General features: G+C 46.2%; 1 protein-coding gene across 3 annotated transcripts in view; it reads right to left on the bottom strand.

The window, feature by feature from the left end:
* The window catches only part of LOC128336452 (cytochrome P450 2W1-like), a 172438-nt gene that overhangs the window by 48205 nt on the left and 105317 nt on the right, over nucleotides 1-18916 (bottom strand). For all 3 annotated transcript variants that reach the window (XR_008311975.1, XM_053276138.1, XM_053276136.1), the window contains exon 3: nucleotides 16126-16313. Coding sequence is in view for 2 of the 3 variants with exons in the window: in XM_053276138.1 (XP_053132113.1) it covers nucleotides 16126-16313 (188 nt within the window). In the remaining variant the exon portion in view is untranslated. The remainder of the gene's footprint in view (nucleotides 1-16125; nucleotides 16314-18916) is intronic.

Below are 18916 nucleotides of genomic sequence, written 5' to 3'. Positions count from 1 at the left end.
TCTTTTTCTTTTTTCAACCAAGTCCCATCTTAACTTGCAGCATGAGCCTAAGCGCATATACCCAGCAGTCAGTCATACTAGCTGACAACCTAGAGCAACAGCGCACTTGTGGGATGAGCAAAGTTGTGCCAGAGCAAGGAGACTGCTTAGCTGCACTAGCGACGGGAGTTTACTCTTGTGCTAGAGCACTCTCGCGCAGAATTCTCCCGACAGTAAATCAGGGTTGCTGCAGTGAGACAATTGTTCTTGAGCTCAAGCATGACTAGATGGGAGCACAAGCAACAGGCAGCACAACATCCTCCCACATGTGCCATTACCCTGGACATCAGCCACTGAATTTAATGAGATTTACTAGGCCCTCACGAGCATTCATTGGGTAGGGCAAGAATTCTACGGAAGTTTGGGAGCTGTCTGTACTCTTGTTTTGTGATCATGTGCTCATGAAAAGCAAATTAGGACGACGGGGAAGTGACTGTCTGCAAAGCTCATACTGGATAGGAGGGCTTTTGCTCCTATTTTATCCAATTGCTCTGGGTAGGATTGAGTCATCCTCCCCAGTGGGAACCTTGCAATCACTTCCCCCACCTTCTACCTTGCTTTTTACCCATACATGATCACAAAATGGGAGCATGCACAGCTCCTGACTCTTGTAGGATGATTGTCCTACCCAATCAATGCCCCTGCTAACTGAGCAAAGAGGCACCTTTTAGAAGTGGTGATTCTCTGTACTGAGCAGGGGGAGAGCAACTGGCCTTATCCATCCCCAGCACAGCATCCTTCCAGTGGCTGTTGCTGGGGTCTATCTTAGGTTTCTTTTTTTAAGATAGTGAGCCCTTTGGGGACAGGGAGCCATCTTTAATTAATTAATATCTTTCTCTGAAAACCACTTTGGGAACTTTTGTAGAGAAGCGCCGTTATGTGAGTTTGTGGTGGTGGAGCTCACATAACTCAATGCTCCTCCATACAAAAATCATTCCCCCATACAGAATCCTAGAAGGGTTCTAGCCTTGCCTTCTCCTTGGGGTGTCCATTCTCTGTATGTTCCTGCCCCCACTTGCAGTTCCAAGTGAGAGAGCCCGGTCATTGGTTTACTACCTCACGACCTGCAACTTGTGCGAATCGGCCTTTGTGTGAACAATGATGTCTCGGGAGGAGCAAGGAGCCCTCGTTTTTGCCTCAGCTCTCCGATGACACCACGATGCAATGAAAAAGACAGGCAGCTAACGACACAGAAGCAGGCTTGTCTTCATGGAATCTCTGATTGATGGGCTACTTCACCAACAGAGTCTGACGGGGTGACCTTCTGGCTTCGGTTCCAGCAAAGCTTTTGACACCGCACAAACAGCTGTCTGGATAAAGGCAGGGACTCCCAGGAACATAGGAAGCCGCCTTATACTGTGTCAGAATGTTGGTTCCTCTTGCTCAAGATTACACTGACTGGCAGCAGCTCTCCAAGGTTTGAGGCAGGAGCCTTTCCCAGCCCTGCCTGCCTGGAGATGCCAGGAGGTGGACCTGGGACCTTCTGCATGCAAAAGAGATGCTCTTCCACTGAGCTACGCCCCCATCCCCTAAGGGGAGTTTCTTACAGTGTTCACATGTGGTCACCCATCCAAAAGGGGACAAGTCATGCTTGCTAGAGTTGGCCTAGGGAGGAGAGCTGGTCTTGTGGTAGCAAGCATGAATTGCCCCCTTTGCTAAGCAGGACCCTGGTTTGCATTTCGATGGGAGACATGTGAGCACTGTAAGATATCTCCCTTAGGGGATGGGGCCACTCTGGGAAGAGCAGAAGGTTCCAAGTCCCCTCCCCTGGCAGCATCTCCAAGACAGGACTGAGAGAGAGTCCTGCCTGCAGCCTTGGAGAAGCTGCTGCCAGTCTGTGTAGGCAATACTGAGCTAGCTGGACCAATCATCTGACTTGATAGAAGGCAGCTTCCTATGTTCCTCCTTCCAAATGGCCATGGAATGCATTGCATTTCCAAATGGCCAATGTTGATTTGGAAATTCCATGCATTCCAATGGCCCTTTGGAAGGAGTCTGGGCTTTTCTGTGGGCATTCTCTGTCACTCCCCTCAGTACATTCCCTAGAGCATCTGCTTTGTCGAAAGATCCCTCCCTGTTTCCTCCTGGGGGAAAATCCCTTTAATTTACAAACTTAATTTCAACAACAACATATAGTAGATGGCCAGGTCCGCAGCTCAGAGGCAGAGCCATGCCGAAGGTCCCATGTTGAACGCCTGGCAGCACCTCCAGGTAGGGCTGGGAAACACTCCTGCCTGACACCTTGGAGAGCTGCTGCCAGTCAGTGAAGGCAGTACTGAGCTAAATGGACCAAGGGTCTGACTCGTTATAAAGCAACTTCTTATGTTTACATTTATGACAGATCATCCCAGTAAAAGCAGCAAACAATACACAAAAGATTAAAAAGAACACACACACGTTCAGGCACAGATTAAAAATACTTAAAAGTCTGGGAAAACAAAAAGGCCTGGTGCTGAAAGGATATCAGAGCAGATTTCAATGGCGGGGCACCATAACAAAACACACACACACACACACATCCCTTTCCCTGGTCATTGCTTGCTTCACCTTAGCAGGTGCTTCTTTAGGTACACAGGGCTCAAGCTATTCTGGGCTTGTAGGTAAGCACCTTGGTCCAGAGAGAAATGAAGGAATGCATGGTTTAAACAGGCCTTGAGTGTTTGTTATAATGGTGCTACTTCCCTGTGAAGACCAAAAAACCAAAAGCCGGATTTATACTTAGTCAGTAACTGACTAATCCTTCTTTTGCAACACCTGAGGCAACTATGAAGTTTACCAAAAGACTCATCACAGACACACGCAGGAACTTTGTATCAATCAAGCCTGCTCATCAGTTTCAGGGCGTCCAGGGTTGCACAAAGCACCAATGTCAATTATACTAATGTAATCACTCTGCATCCTGAAGTTTAATTAATTGCTACAAAAATTCACTTATGCAAGATTTCATTTTGCTGGAAATGGGGCCCATTAAGAAAGGAAGTCTTCAATTTTTTGTTGTGGTTGGAATTAAGTTTGTAAATTAAAGGGCTATTTTCCAGGAAGGAAACAGGCAGAGAAACATGAGCTTTGTACTCAAATATTCAACACCTGCTACGTACTTTTACTCAGTACAGGAAGTGCTCACAGCAGGGTTGTTAGCTTCTACATTAATTCAGTTTTACAGCTGCTATATTTTATCTGATAATGTTTATGATAAAAAAGACAAGCCTTAAGAAAAAAAGCAGCCCTTGCTTACTGTCCTTAAATATATATGTATATTGTAAAGCCCAATAATTAATATCTTCACCTTGTTTATCAAAATGATATAGCGGTGTTTTTCATCTCCAGGCATTCTTGGTCCCTTTTTTACCATGTAGAAAAGCAAATGTCGCAAGATTCTGTACACTTTTGCTAAGGGTCACAAGGACGGATAGTTTCTGGGGAATCTAAGCTAGGATCAGCTCTGGATGACATTGTGACAAACCTAATGATCTTGAAGCCCTGTAAGTCTGTACTGTAAAGACCCAAGCATTGTAAAGACCCTTGCACCAAGAAAGGTCAGCTCTCTGTGGAGTGCACACACAAAATTATCCCTGGCTCTAAGAACATAAGAACAGCCCTGCTGGATCAGGCCCAAGGAAGCCTATCTAGTCCAGCATCCTTTTTCGCACAGTGGCCCACCAGATAGCTCTGGGAAGCCTACAGTCAAGAGATGAAGGCATGCCCTCTCTCCTGCTGTTGCTCCCCTGCAACTGGTATTCCAAGGCATTTTGCCTCTGTCTGGAGGTAGCCTCTCGCCATCAAGACTAGTAGCCATTGATAGATCTGTCCTCCATGAATCTGTCTAAGTCCCACTTAAAGCCACCCAAGCTGGTGGCCATCACCACATCCTGTGGCAGATAATTCCATAGATTAATAAAGTGCTGTGTGAAAAGTACTTCCTTTTGTCAGTCCTATATTTTCCGGCAATCAGTTTCAAGGGATGACCCCTGGTTCTAGTGTTGTGTGCGAGAGAGAAGATCTGATCCCTATCCACGTTTTCCACACTATGCATAATTTTATAAACCTCTATCATGCCTCTCTTTCGCCACCCTTTTTCTAAACTAAAAAGCTCTCAATCTATTCCCATCTGCTTTTCCGTTCAGTTAGTTTCTACTCCCACCTGCAGCATTTTTATATCTTGCATAGTACTGCAAAAGAATTTGCAAACGTAGTCATTGCTTTTCTGGGAAAGAGGATGCATCAGAGAGGCGAGTCATACGTCTCCCACCAGGTATTTTTCTACCCTGGCTTTTGCAACAGCCTCAAGGCAGCTTGGGATAACATGCAAAAACCATGACAAGCAAACAGAGGTGGCTCAACCCTGAGCATACCATGCACTTCAGGAACGGTGCCAATGTTGTACCTCTTGTGTGGACACTCCCCACCCCCTTTTAAAGCAGGGGCCAGAAGGGTATCTGGCCACCTCACTGGTGCCCGAATAATCTACTGCCTGAGGTGACTGCGTCACCTCGCCACATGGAAGGGACGTCCCTGCAAGCAAAACAACTGAATAACAAAATAACAGATATGAAAAGCCACAGCAGCCGGAGTGGGGGGCAGGGGGAGTCCCAATAAAACAGCAGAACGGGCACATAATAAAAAGCCATTGGGGGGCCAGAGAGGACAGGATGGAAGACAGCAAAGAAGGTGCCAGGCAAACATGCCCAAAGAGGGAGTTCTCAGAGGCGGGCATCCCTAATTAAAAGGCTTACTCTTTGGTGGCCACCTGCCTGACCCTTGAAGGTTGGGCCACCTGGAGAAGAGCTTATGAAAAAACATCTGGCAGGGAAGCGTGGGTGGAAAATGTTGGTCTTTTGGATACCCAGGTTGGTTGGGGCTTCCAATGAGGGAAGAGGAACAGCATTTCTGGAGCCGGAAACAGAGTGGAAGAGTTACATTCTTTCAACGGCGACGTCATGCAGGCATGGGCAGACTTCAGGCTTATAGGGTCTGCTCTGATTTTTACTAGAAGCCCACGTCTGCCAGCCAGAGCCAGAACTCAGGAGGACAGACAGACACTTAGAATGAAGGAACCCATATTGAAGAGGCTCCCTGCAATCCCTGACTACATTAAGTTTAACTCCCATCCTTGTTAGCTGATGTGCACAAGTGGGATTCACTTTAAGTCTCATGTGAAACTGAAGATGTTTTGATATTTAAAGTACAAGTCTTACTGGATTAACCCAAGCCCAATGTTTTGAGATCCTTTACAAGCTGCATACCTCACACCACTTTGGCCTTCGACCCCCACCATGACAGCCGTAGAAACGGAACACCAGCTGACTTCGCAGCCAGCAGGTGTTTCTAACATAGGGACACAAGTCTTTTTAGGATCATTACTCTTATTATGGATGCCATTCGATATGTTATCCCCTTTCGCCACGACCCCCAAAGAGAGCGCTTGAACCCAAAGACTGGATAAATATTGTGACAGCCTTACTTCACGCAGGTGCGAGGGCTGGAGAGGCAACCAGCACAGCATCAATCACTCCACATTTCCAACACTGAAACGTGGATTCAGATTTGCTCTTTAACCCCCCACCCCATCACGTGAAATTAATTGGCTGTTTCAGAAAGGCAAGGGGGAAATCCAACAGGAGGTGTAAAGCAAGATGAGCATTTCCGGTCGATTTCGGCTTGTTATAAAAAAGAAGCTATTAGTTAGGGTTATGAAGTGGTTACACAAATTAACTAGTTGCAATCATCATTCAAAGAGTTACTTTAGAAGTGAGTATCCTGGGGACTTTCCAGATGGCACTTTGAAACTGCTTCACTTCCTAGAGGCTTGCTGTCCGTCCGTATGATCTGGGTTTTGGCACCGCCTTGCATATGGGAACAACAGGGTGCCGTTCGCATAGACACAGCCTCTTTTGGATCTTATCTTGATATTTCAGGCTTAAGATGTTGTATGTGCCCGTCTGTCATGAAACAGTAGCTGGCTTTCTGAGTTTTGAGAAGAGTTTACAGGTTTGCTGGGATTACTCAGAAGTAAATCAATGGGTTTCCTCCTAGGTGCGCAGCGGGGAAATGCTTGACTAACAAGCAGAAGGCTGCTGGTTCGAATCCCCGCTGGTAGGTTTCCCAGACTATGGGAAACATCTATATCGGGCAGCAGCGATCTAGGAAGATGCTGAAAGGCATCATCTCATACTGCACGGGAGATGGGCATGGGAAACCCCTCCTGTATTCTACCAAAGAAAACCACAGGGTTCTGTGGGTGCCAGGAGTCAAAATCGACTTGACGGCACACTTTACTTTAAGAATGCAGAAGATTGCAGCTGTAGAAGTGTGGCTTGCTTTCAGAGGTGCGTGCATGCAAGCCAACTGCCTATTTATTTATTTTGCATGAGTCCGCTGCCCTTGTGCAAATTCACCTGGGGGAAAGAGGCAAGGGAAAGCCCTCAGTCACCCAGCCCCTCCTCCCCATCTTCCTATGGGAAGTGCCCTGTGTGGGAGGGGGGTTGTGCTTTCTGTCCTCTTCCTTTCTCTCAAAGCCTCAGTGAGGGAGGAAGCGGTGAAAAATCTGAAGCAGCTAACTCAAACTGGCTGCAAAATGTCAGGGCTAGCTGTCGGATTTTACCTCACTTCCTCCCGTGCAGTCTGGGAAGCACCCTGCACTAGCCACATTTAAGTGAACCGGCAGCGCTCCTGCACAGCTCCCATTCATTTCAATGTGGTTCTGCAAGAGAACTCCCAAGTGGACTGTGAACATAGGAAGCTGCCTTGTACTGAGTTAGACTTTTGGTCCATCAAGTTCAGTACTGTCTACACAGACTGGCAGCGGCTCTCCAGGGTTTCAGGCAGGAGTCCCTCCCAGCCCTATCTGGAGATGCTGCCAGGGAGTGAACCGGGGTACTTCTGCATGCAAAGCAGGTGCTCTGCCACTGAGCTACAGCCCCATTCCCTATCTTACAACAGAAAGCATCCACATGCAGTCACCCACCCAAATGCAAACCAGGGCAGATCCCACTTAGCAAAGGGGCAATTCATGTACACTCCCACAAGACCAGCTCTTCTCCCACAATCAAATCAATTGCCATCGGATTATTTTTCTTTCAACAGCAGAGAAATTCGATTATTTTTCTTCCAAAAAACAGAAACACTCCCAGGCTTCAAATAAAGTTTGCCATATGGCATGAGGGATATTATTTGAGAAAAGAATGCCCAAAGTCCCTACAGGTTAACAAAACTAGTGACACAGTTCTTTTGATCCTGATGTCAGCAGCTGCCAGGGCTGAGGCGAGGACCCCTTGGCTCTGTGCACAGCTGCCCTGTGGGGTTAGCCACCAAGGCTGCAGTTTGGAACATCTCTCCAAGTAATACGGAGTTCCCAGGCACGGAAGTGGCTCTACCTAGCATGTTCCCTATAACAGGGATTCCCAGATGTGGTGGCCCACAACTCCCAGAGTTCCCAGCTGCCATGGCCTTTGGTTGGGGAAATGGTGCAGCAGGGAAAGGACTTGCCTAGCAAGCCAGAGGTTGCCGGTTCGAATCCCCACCGGTATGTTCCCCAGCCTATGGGAAACTCCTGTATTGGGCAGCAGCGATATAGGAAGGTGCTGAAAGGCATCATCTCACACTGTGCGGGAGGAGGCCATGGTCAGCCCCTCCTGTATTCTACCAAAGACAACCACAGGGCTCTGTGGGCGCCAGGAGTCGAAATGGACTCGACAGCACACTTTACCTTTACCTTCACCATCAGCACCAACCCAGGCTGGCCACTGGTTCTCCTCAACAGGAAGGGCTATAAAATGCTTCTTGCAAGCCAGAGCTTTGTCTGGGCAGTCAAAGTCTTTCTGGTTCTGGCCACTGAGATATGACCAAACCCCGCTGCCAGCTGCCACTTGATGGCTGCCCACAGCTCACCTGTTATACCTGGCCTACAGGCGAGCAACATCCAATCAGCTATTGGTAATGAGGACTATTTAGTTTGCAACAAAAGCTCCAGCAGAAATATCCTGCCCTGTTAAATTAAGATTTAAAGAAATATTTAATACTCATATACTCTCTTCTTATTCTAGAACCGGAATTATGTTGAAGCTAGTATTAAAGTAAATTTCACTAGGTTTAAGTATAGTAAGAGATGTCAATTTACGAGAAACTCCCCAGCGAGTTTCTTGAATTAAGAAAGGTCAGCAAAACTCGAAAAGATTATGTTCTCAGCGGCAGAGAAAGCAGTCCACGGGGGTTCCAACATTTTGACAGAAGTGGATTGTGAGATACACCTGCTGAGAATCAGCTTTACATAATTAGGTCCAGATTTTTCTCAATATGGGTCTTGTGGACCCATCATATAAACTCTTGCCATGTTTTTAAAAGGTGGTGTATTATATAAATGTAACTTTAGATAAATTTCCATGGCCCAAGGAAGCAAACAAACAGTCATGAAAGACAGCATGGTTGCTGGTACGAGGAAATCAAAATAAGCTCATGCCAGAGTTTAAGACACACACTCTATACAATATGAATCATGACACCCTTTAAAATAATTGCAGCATGCACACACAAGAAAGAAAGAAAGAAAGAAAGAAAGAAAGAAAGAAAGAAAGAAAGAAAGAAAGAAAGAAAGAAAGAGAAAGAAGCATCTCAGCACTGCGTTAAGGAGTGTGGTCTAAGACGTGGTCTGAGCAAGTTAAGGTGATAAATGTTCTGTGCCTCTTCAGACTTCAGGTTGTGGAATTACATGTTGGAATGCTTCTTTTTGTCAAAAACTCCTTGCCGCCCCCCCCCCCCCCGCAAAAAAAGATGGAATTGGTTGAACTGATCTTGTAGACAGAAAAGCAGCACAGTAGGCAAAGAGTGGGGATGGAACCTTTCTCCCTACTGTGCTACTGTTCTGCTTGCAGGGTGTTCTTTTTACATAGAGGGACATTCAAAAGTGGGGAAGACTAATCTACTCCCTCAACATTCTACCACATCAGTCTTCTGTATGCCCAGACCAGGCTGCACAATTCCCTGGGAACTGAGAAAGAACTTGAGCTCTGAACTCAAGATAGAGCTGGCTTACTTGGGTGAAAAGAAACTATCAGATCTGACTACAGCTCTCATTCAGTTCAAGCAACCTTAGTCATATGAAGCTACTGTTTAATGTGTCAGACTCACAAAGTCAGGCACTAGGGGTGTGCATGGAATCAGCTGGCCCGGTTCGAATCCGAACCGGACCCAAACCAGACCAGGCCAGTTCCTTCCGGCACCCCCTTGAACCTGATTTCTGAAATAAGGGAGGCTGGCGGGGAAGGGGGAACCTCAGCGGACCGCCCCTCACTGCCTTGGACAACTCTCCCGGAGGAAGTAAGTGTTGAAAAAAATGGTTTGCACATCCCTATCAGGCGCGTGGCTACCATGGAGCATGCGGGGGAGCGGGGAGCATCCTCACACCGCCACCACCCCGAGTACTTCCAGGGGCCACCAGAGGCTCATTCCCCACTTTCCCCCACAACTGGGTATGTGCCAGATAGTGAGCTGCCAGTGAGCTCCCTGTGCCCCTACAGAAAACGTATCTTGAGCCGCTCACTATTTCTCAGCCTTGCCAACCTCACAGACTTGCTGCAATCATAAAATGGAGGGAGGAAGAATTATGGTCACTGCTCTAAGCAAAGGCGGGGTATTCATAGCAAGTAGCAAGGGTCTGCAGTTCGTTTAAGCACTTGTGTTCACAATATTTTTATTAAAAAAAAAAAAGCTGCTGTCCAATTAATCAGCAGCACCTGTTTGGTCAACCAAGCTATTGTTAACACACGGCACTATGCATGTTTACTCAGAAGTAAGTCCATTTAACCTCAGGTGAGTGTGCATCAGATTGAAGTCTCAATCAATTAAGTACAGGTGGACTCCGTTATCCACAGGGGTTCCATTCTCCGCTATAACAGCGGACAATGGAACCACGGAAAATGAGACATTGAGGCAATGGGAATCGTGGGGTGAGGTTCCTGGAGGCTGGAAAAATGGTCAAAAGGTGGAAAATGGCAATAAAAATGGCAAATAAGGTGCCCTACCATGCTCTGTGCATCTTCAGCTGTCCATCAATGCCCCCCCACAAAGTCCCAAATCCAGATTTTTTTCTTCTTCAACAAATGAGCCACAAAACAGCTCCTTTCCACAAAATGGGGGCCGGAAATGACCTTGGAGGTCATTTCTGGCCACCCCCAAACCACAGACATGTGGAAATTAACCCCCTACCCCCCACGTATGGTGTGGTTGAATGTCAATTGCGGATACATGGAACCATGGATGTCGGGACTGCATATAGCGAGGTCCACCTGTAAAACAATTGATGGATTAAATCCTGGACCTCTAGCCTGATACTTAGCTCTGGGATAAGATGTTAAACCTTAGCCATCTTCTGTTTGTTCTTTGCTGTCCTACAAAGTTGGTCTTCTGAAGGGCAAAAATCTCATCAGAGAGAGCGAGGTGTCTGATATTAGGAAGCATAGCAAGGAATGTCCCATGTATGCTTATGGTGACCAGATGGTAATCCAATGGAACTTTGGTGTCCAATTGAGATCATTTGAATCAATAACCAGAAACCTCTCCAAAAGACATGGCTAGCTTGTGCATTATTAAAGGATCATGGCAGCCCCTGCCACATAAACAACTCTCAAGTCTCTTTAAATAACTGATTCTGGATAGCATCCCATCACCACCACACACAACAAATTCCTCCTTAATTACCATCAATAGCTATCCTTTTAAAGTCGGTTGAAAGCAATTCCTCCGCTCCAGTGGCTTATTTGCATTCCGTTTTAACTATGGCCTAATTGTGGATTTATAATTTAAACAATTTGTAAACAAACTCTGTGAAATTCCTAACATAGTGTGGGCCTTCCAAAAGGAGCAATGAATACCCATCAGAAAAGGCAGTATGTGCACTTTCTTGTTGAAGGAAAAGTTGGCCGAGAGGGCTTGCTGCTCCATCAAAGACAGAGTTTTTCTAACTGTCTATCCGGTGGGAACCTCTTCTTTGTCAATGTCTCTGCTCCAGAACCCCATGTGTTTCAGAGGATCATGGGACACACCCAGTCCAACAGGGTGTTCTAGGGTGCAAACTCAGTTCGCAAGTGGGCTCGAATCCCATTGAACAGAAGTTCTCAAACATGGATCCCCAGACGATGGACTAAAACTACCATCATCCTCAGCCACAATGGCTAAATGCTAAACACAAATAATGCCAACAATAGCCAGTGGTGACCAAAACCTTACCATGCAATCGAACTCACCACACTGTGCCCATCTTATGATGATACCAAGACACAGATTCTGGTGGCCTTCTGCTTTATTCAGAGCTGCTGCTTGACATGGTTAAAGTTAATTGTTAAAACATGAGGTGGCCTACTTTGTATAATCACACAAGACAAACCTTGCCATTCACATGTCCCTTTCACTACAGGTATTCACACAACTTCAACTGCAAGGTGTCATTAGCAGTGGAAGTCAGTGCAAGGTATCCACCAGGGAAACTTGAATTGTGCACCCCATTCAGTTATGAGTGATTTCCTGTGTAATGTTAGTTGAAAAGGACACTTGGAAATGTCCCTGATGGCTCATGCGGGATTAATTAAATTACTCAGGTTGTCGTTACTCTACAGACTGAAAAAACTGGTTTAGCGGATATTCCTTCTCTCCCAAAGAAATCCTTGGAATTATGGTTCTGTGAAGGGAGCCTCACCAAACTACAATTCCTGGGGTTGTTTGGGGGAAGCCACAAATGGTATATCTGGCACTCCCACCTGATGGGGTAAGATAAGCAAGAGAGGAGGGAGGAAAATTTGGACACAGCTGAGCACTAGCTGATTGGGCATCCAGAGAGCCCCAAGTTCCACAGATGATGTTTGGAAGCTCACTCCTTTGGTGCCTCCAAATCGGTCCTCCTGCCCAAGTTTTTACTCCTTCCTGATCTCTAGCCAAGAATTCCTCTGGGCCCAGCAGAACTGCAGGTCCAGCCATCTCTCCCTTCTCAGCTGCAGGCTCTGGGATGCAACTCCTCTATCTATCCTCTTCCCACAGTCTCGTCTTGCTCTGTTTCTTCTTCCTGGCCTCAGTGGGAGGCTCTTGTCTCCCAATGCATGGAAGGGAGGAGTCAGGCAGTCAGTATTCAGGTGCCTATGCCACCAAACCCCCCATGGGCACCTGCCCATTCACCCCCGCCATTTACACCTTTGGCCAGGTGAACGGCCACGGGAGAGCTGGACATGGTGCTGTCCTTGATAATTTATTGTGGCTGGGGATGATGGCAGTTGTGGTTCAGCAACATCTGGAGTACCACAGGTTGGGAACCCCTGGTCTAAGGCAGTGATCTCCAGGGGCCACTTTGGTTAAAAAAAACAACCCCAAAAAACAACCTTCCATGTGAGAGCCATTTCCTACTGTGCTGACCTCCACCTGTACTGCGCTTTTCTCAGTAATGTGGGGGTCCTTTAAGAGAGAGAGAGCCCTCTCCCTCTCTCTTTTAATTAAAGCTTTATTAGAGTTCCCCCCTTCAAAATGCAGTGACAGGTAGTAGATATCATATTATGGGATAAAAGGAGCCCTCTCTTAAGAGCTCTAGGAGGAAAGCACCGGGGAGGGCTACACTTCCCAGCACTCTGTGCAGGCCTCCCAAGATGGCGCAGGCTGAAGAGGGCTCCGTTTCCTTTAAAAGAGCCACAGCACTGGGCGAAGTGCAGCACTGCACAAGGAGCAGGGTCACCTCTGTGTGGGTGCCAGCTAAATCTGCAGAGTATTCAGCCTCCGAAGCTTCACATAGGTCCAACAAACAATTCGCCAGGAAGTCACACTCAGGGTTGATGGGGGGCTGCCACTGGTCCCCGGGCTTTACAATGAAGAACGTCAGTCTAAGGGCACATAATACAGCTGCCTGGCTGAAGCTAAGCAGGTTTTGGTGTGGCCAGTGCCTGGATGGGAGACCCACGTAGGCCATCTTTGGCTGTGGGGCCACAACTCAGTGGCAGAGCATCTGCTTAGCATGCAGAAAGTCCCAGGTTCAAGCCCTGGCAGCATCTCTGGGAAGGACTGGGAAGAGACTCCTGCTTGCAACTCTGGAGAGCTGCTGCCAGTCAGTGTAGACAGTCCTGGGCTTTTTGTTTGACTCTTTATATGACAATAAGTTTCAACTCTTTATAGGACAGCTTCCCATGTTGCCACCCATCTTAGCAACATTTGTTTGCTCTGTGGAGAATATTTGCTGAATTTTATTATGTGATGATAGGACACTGACCAAGAGAATCCACAGTTGATTTCTTCGCTCTCCAAACCTGAAAGCGATTGCTGCAATATCCACACCCGAGTATTCCAGAGCACATTTTGAGCAGATGGCAGATAACCTGCCCATCCAAGTGCAGTTCAAAACAAACCCTGAAGAGTCTCAGCTGCTCTCCACATGGAGAAGAGCGCTGTCATTCTGCTATCACTCCATTATGAAAGTAATGTAATTTAAAAAGAGAGAGAGAGAAAACAACCCACACACATGTCCCCCAGCTTGGAATGCAATTAATTTCCTCCCTCCACACCAAAAAGTTGTAAGTCACCGTTCAGACTGACTGAGTATTTTGGTCTTAAGTACTGCCGGAGATAGGCAATGGAACCGTTCCAAGTGGAAACCTATATTTTGTAACATGCTAGTCTTCTGGACTTTAGAGCGGAGACTGGGTCGCTGTTTGGAAAAAATAAACACTACCTTTATGTTTATCTGGGTCCTGTAATTGGCTGTAGCCAGCTAAGGGAGCTTTCTTCTTTTAACCATGGTCTTTCCCCCCCTTCATCTGTGCCAGAATTTTAAGTCCCACTCACAAATATACCAATTACAGTAAATAATTATTTGACGTCTGGAACCACTCGCTTAGCCTGACATATAATTAGAAAACCCTGGTATGCAAATATAAAGGTTTTGTTTCTCAAAAACCTCCTTTGAGTTTCATTGAGTGGAACTCTTTTATTTTGGCCGACATGTAATACTTTGCCTCAAGCCGTTTAAAACTGCACAGTTCCAAGTCACTCTATGGAATTTCATTGTACCAGGAAGAACAAGGGCAAGTCTCTGTTAAACTAATGTGCTAAATACAACAGGACTAGCTGCACAACTGCTGGGGAATTATACTCGCACAGTTGTGCCGGTATAGTTAAGGCGGAGAGTGGCTTCAACATTCCATCATTATAAGCCCTGAATATTCTATTGTTTATACAATCAAAACCATTTGTCCAAGCTGCCTGGCCATCCGCTCACATTCACCAGGTGACAAGAGACACCTCCCCTGCAAACCTGGTGAAGATTGGTTGCAAAATAGCTTAGATAGAGCAGTTTAAGGTTTTTCTCTTCTGAACAGGGGTTTAAGGGGTTGGCAACATTCTTTGGAACTGAGTAAATGGTATTTGAAGCCACCTAATGGTGCAGTGGGAAATGACATGCCTAGCAAGCATGAGGTTGCCAGTTCGAATCCCCACTGTTATGTTTCCCAGCTTATGGGAAACACCTATATCGAGTAGCAGCGACATAGGAAGATGCTGAAAGACATCATCTCATACTGTGCAGGAGATGGCAATGGTAAACCCCTCCTGTATTCTACCAAAGAAAAACCACAGGAATCAACACCGAATTGACAATACACTTTACCTTTAAATGGTATTTAAATGATTTTGTAGTCTATTTGCATAACATAAGAACAGCCCTGCTGGATCAGTCCCGAAGCCTATCTAGTCCAGCATTCTGCTTCACATGTGGCCTACGAGACACCTCTGGGAAGCCCACAAGCAAGAGAAGAGGGAATGCCCTCTCTCCTGCGGTTGCTCCCTTGCAACTGGTATTGAGAGGCATCACACCTCTGAGGCTGGAGGTGGCCTATAGCCCTCAGACTAGTAGCCACTGATAGACCTGTCCTCCATGAATTTATCTAAACTCCTCAAGAGCCAACAGCCAGGCTGTTGGCTGTCAACACGTTTTGTGGCAGGGAATTCCATAGATTGATTATACGCTGTGTGAAAAAGTTCTTCCTTTCGTCTGTCCTAAATTTCTTGGCAATCAGTTTCATGGGATGACCTTTGGTTCTACAGTTATGCAAGAGGGAGAAACATTTCTCTCTAGCATCTTGCATCACACCCTGCATGTGATGAACCTCTCTCATATCTCCCTTCAGTCATCTTTTTTCTCAGCTAAAAAGCCCCAGGGGTTGTAGCCTTGCCTTGTAAGGAAGTTGCTCAAGGCCCCTGATAATCTTGGTTGCCTTCTCCACCTTTTCCAGTTCTACAATGTCCTTCTTAAGATATGGTGACCAGAACTGCACACAATACTCCAAATGTGGCCACACCATCTGTAGCGAATAAAAATTAGCAAATTTTTAGCTGTAGAGAATGGCTTCAGTGTGTGTCCGTGTGAATGGCTGAAGGGTGTGTGTGTGTGTGTGTGTGTGTGTGTGTGTGTGCGTGTGAATGGATCAGTATGTGTTTTGTGTGTGTGCATGCATGGCTGCGGTCTGAATGGCTGCAGTGTGTGTCTGTTTGTGAGAAAATGGCTGCAGTGGGTGCGTATGAATGGCTGCAGTATGATTGTGTGCACATGCACTAGCTAACCAAGCCAGTTCTTCCTTTTCAAAAACTTTGCAAATTCAGTAATAAAAAACTTCCACTTTTTGATGAGAGTTAAGATGGGCTTATATTTCACTCGTGCACTAAAAAGCAAGGGGGACTGCCAATTCAAACACAAAAACGAGCATGTCAATTGCCCAAGTCGAAGCAGCTCTTTGAATCCCAGTCGTACATTCTCTAGGTCATTCTATTCACAGTCCCTGAGTCTACTGAGCAATTTAATTCTATTACAAACAGTTAGAAGGTCTGGCTTGCATCAGTTTCACGCTAACCTAAATAGAGACCACTGGAAACCTGTGTCTCACTTAACTGGATAAGCTTATTGCCATTTAACCTGGGTCCTAAAATACCTGTAAACAAGTCCCACTGAAACAAGTGGAATGCATTTCCAAGTGCGGCGTCTGGACTGGAATGCGAAAGCAGCACACGCTCAAGCAATGACATACTCTGTTCACTCCTCTTAAGGGACTGTTGCAAAGGTGTTGGACATACCTAGTTAAATAGTCTAGCGCCAACTCCGACCCTGATGGTTTCTTCGGTTCTTCCTTCTTGGCTACAATTCCTGCTTCTCGCATTAATTGCTTTTCCTTCTTCTTGCGCTCTTTCTTCAGCTTTCTTTCCAAAGTCCTCTTCTCCTCTGGGGTAAGCTCTTGTTGCTCCTTCACCCCCTGCTCCTTTCCCTGAAGAACAAAAGAAAAAAGAAAAACTCAACCTTCCATTAATTAGAAAATGCCCACTGTGAGTAGAGCCAGGGTGCAGGAGGAAGGGTGCCTGTTTGTTGTAGAGACTTCTGGGTAGGTTACAATGCAACTCCTTATGCCCTGTGGAACATAGTCAGAGTCAGACCCTTGGTCCACACAGCTCAGTTCTGTCTATACAAACTGGCAGCAGCTACTCCAAAGTTACAGGCAGGAGTCTCTCTCAGCCCTGTCTTGGAGATGCTGCCAGGGAGTGAACTGGGAACCTTCTACATGCAAGCAGGCAGGCACTCTTCTCAGAACATCCTCTAAGGAGGGTGGAGAGAGACAGAGTTGGCCCCTGTGGTAGCAAGCATGACTTGTCCCCTTAGCTAAGCAGGGTTTGCCCTGGTAGCATATGAATGGGAGACTAGAAGTGTGAGCACTGTAAGATATTCCCCTTAGCAGGGGATGGAGCCGCTCTGGGAAGAGCATCTAGGTTCCAAATTCCCTCCCTGGCAGCATCTCCAAGATAGGGCTGAGAGGGATTCCTGCCTGCAACCTTGGAGAAGCCGCTGCCAGTCTGCGTAGAAAATACTGAGCTAGATAGACTGATGGTCTGACTCGGTATATGGCAGCTTCCTATGTCCCTATGCAGCAGAATTGACATGGTAGACTCCTGAGGTGGTAAAGAGGACTACATCACTTCAGGTTGCAGCTGTGGACTAACATGTTTGAAAGCCAAGAAGAAGGAGGAGGAGGAGGAGGAGGATCAGCAGCAGCTTCAGTCACTGACCAGCAAATAAAGAAAAGCAAAAGCAAGGAAAAAATAAAATAAAATAAAATAAAAAGATGAAAATACATAAAATTCCTAAAGTTTCCTAGAAACATTTAAACATATTGGGGAAAACATCAACATCGTTTATAGGGAAGCAGGAAAAAAAGGAAAAAACCAACTCAATATATAACAGCTATCCTCAATAGATAATAATACTTAGTTATGGTCTGTTATATATTTAGCCTGCAAGAAAAACCTTGTAATCTTCTGTGCAAGTTAAAAAAAACCAAAATTAAAAAAAAATCACCTCTAATACATCAAGAAGAAATGTTCAAACCCAGCCTGCTCTTTTGTTGTGCCAGTTTTCTTCTTGCAAGGTTTGCTGCTTGTATTGAAACTATCATTAATGTCACGGACTAATTGTGCGTAGGGTGAAAAAGTACTTCCTTTCGTCTGTCCTGCATTTACTGCCAATCAGTTTAATTGGATGACCCTAAGTCCTGGTATTATGAAAGAGAAAGAGAGAGAACAAACCCTTTATCCACTTTCTCTGCAACACAGCGAAAGCCACTGGAATTTCACCACCAACTTCCCTGCAGTTGCTGCCAGCATCAAAAGCAAGGCCTGCTTATGCTGACAGGATATATTAGAGATGGGGCTGAGAAGTATCCATATCTCAGATAAAGGTAGGAAAACAGTTGTACTGTGTGATGCAGAGTCTTCACATGACAAACCATTGTTTAGGGCAGGGGTTCCTAGCAGGGGGGTACTGGCACCCCAGGGCTCCTGGGGGGCTCCCACGGTACTCCTGCCTCCCCATGCTGCAGACACGCTATTTGTTCCCCATCTGAGGATTGCTGTCTTGAAGCTGACTCATTCTCATATCGGCAGCCAATGTACTTCTTTTAAAATCAGTGTTATGTGGTCCCTACTACGTACTGTCCCAGAGACCAATCTGGGTGCACACTCTGTACCAACTGTAGTTTCTGGACTACATACAAAGGCAGCCCCATGTAGAGTGCATTACAGTAGTCAAGCCCGGAGGGTACCTGAGCTGAAGGTTTGCGACAGGAGGGGTACTCTTGTTTAAAAAGCTTGGGGAAAGCAACAATCAAGCCAGGGTGGGGAACTAAAAGTGTGGTTACTGCGAAACTGTTTGTCAAAGATTATTATAACAGCCAGACATACTCGGCTTAATCTTCTTTGTAAAGCAATTTAATAAATGTGTTTATTTTTGCCTCCTACCGCAAAGCTTTTGAATTAAGCGACTGTGTTCCATCACGCGGCGTATCTGATAACAAGACTTCCTTCTTTCCGCAAAAGTACAGTGTCCTCGCTTATCTCTACCCTCTGTGCCCTCCTCCACATTCCTCACATTATCAACAAATCTCTCCATCCCCACCCCCTCCGGCGTTTCCCGCCCCCCAGAGAAAAACAAACCAAACAAGCCACTGCATCCCAGCAGCAAGGCCACAGCAGAAAAACACCCACCCTTGCAAATCGTGGCTTGGAAGATAATCACGCCGGCACATCTGAACAAGCAAAGGCTTTGTGCTCCCTTTGCTAGGAGTTTACCCAGCACCAAGGGAGTCAAAGGGTTCATGCATCAAGAGAACACACAATATTTCAATCTGGCTAAAACACAATCTAGAAGGCTTTCAAATCCAAGCCTTCAACCATACGTGCTCGGAGAATGCTAACAATTTTTATAACTTCCCAAATACCACTAATCACACTCTGCCTTCTCCTCCCTCATGATAGCCTAAACTCCACTATTCTGCATATTGTGGCATATTATTATTTCATTTAGATATATATGTTTCTAGGT

The sequence above is a fragment of the Hemicordylus capensis genome, chromosome 13 (genome assembly GCF_027244095.1).
Source record: "Hemicordylus capensis ecotype Gifberg chromosome 13, rHemCap1.1.pri, whole genome shotgun sequence".
Lineage (NCBI taxonomy): Eukaryota > Metazoa > Chordata > Lepidosauria > Squamata > Cordylidae > Hemicordylus > Hemicordylus capensis.
Note: the sequence above shows the minus strand (reverse complement) of the source record. Positions and strands in the feature narration are given on the sequence as shown.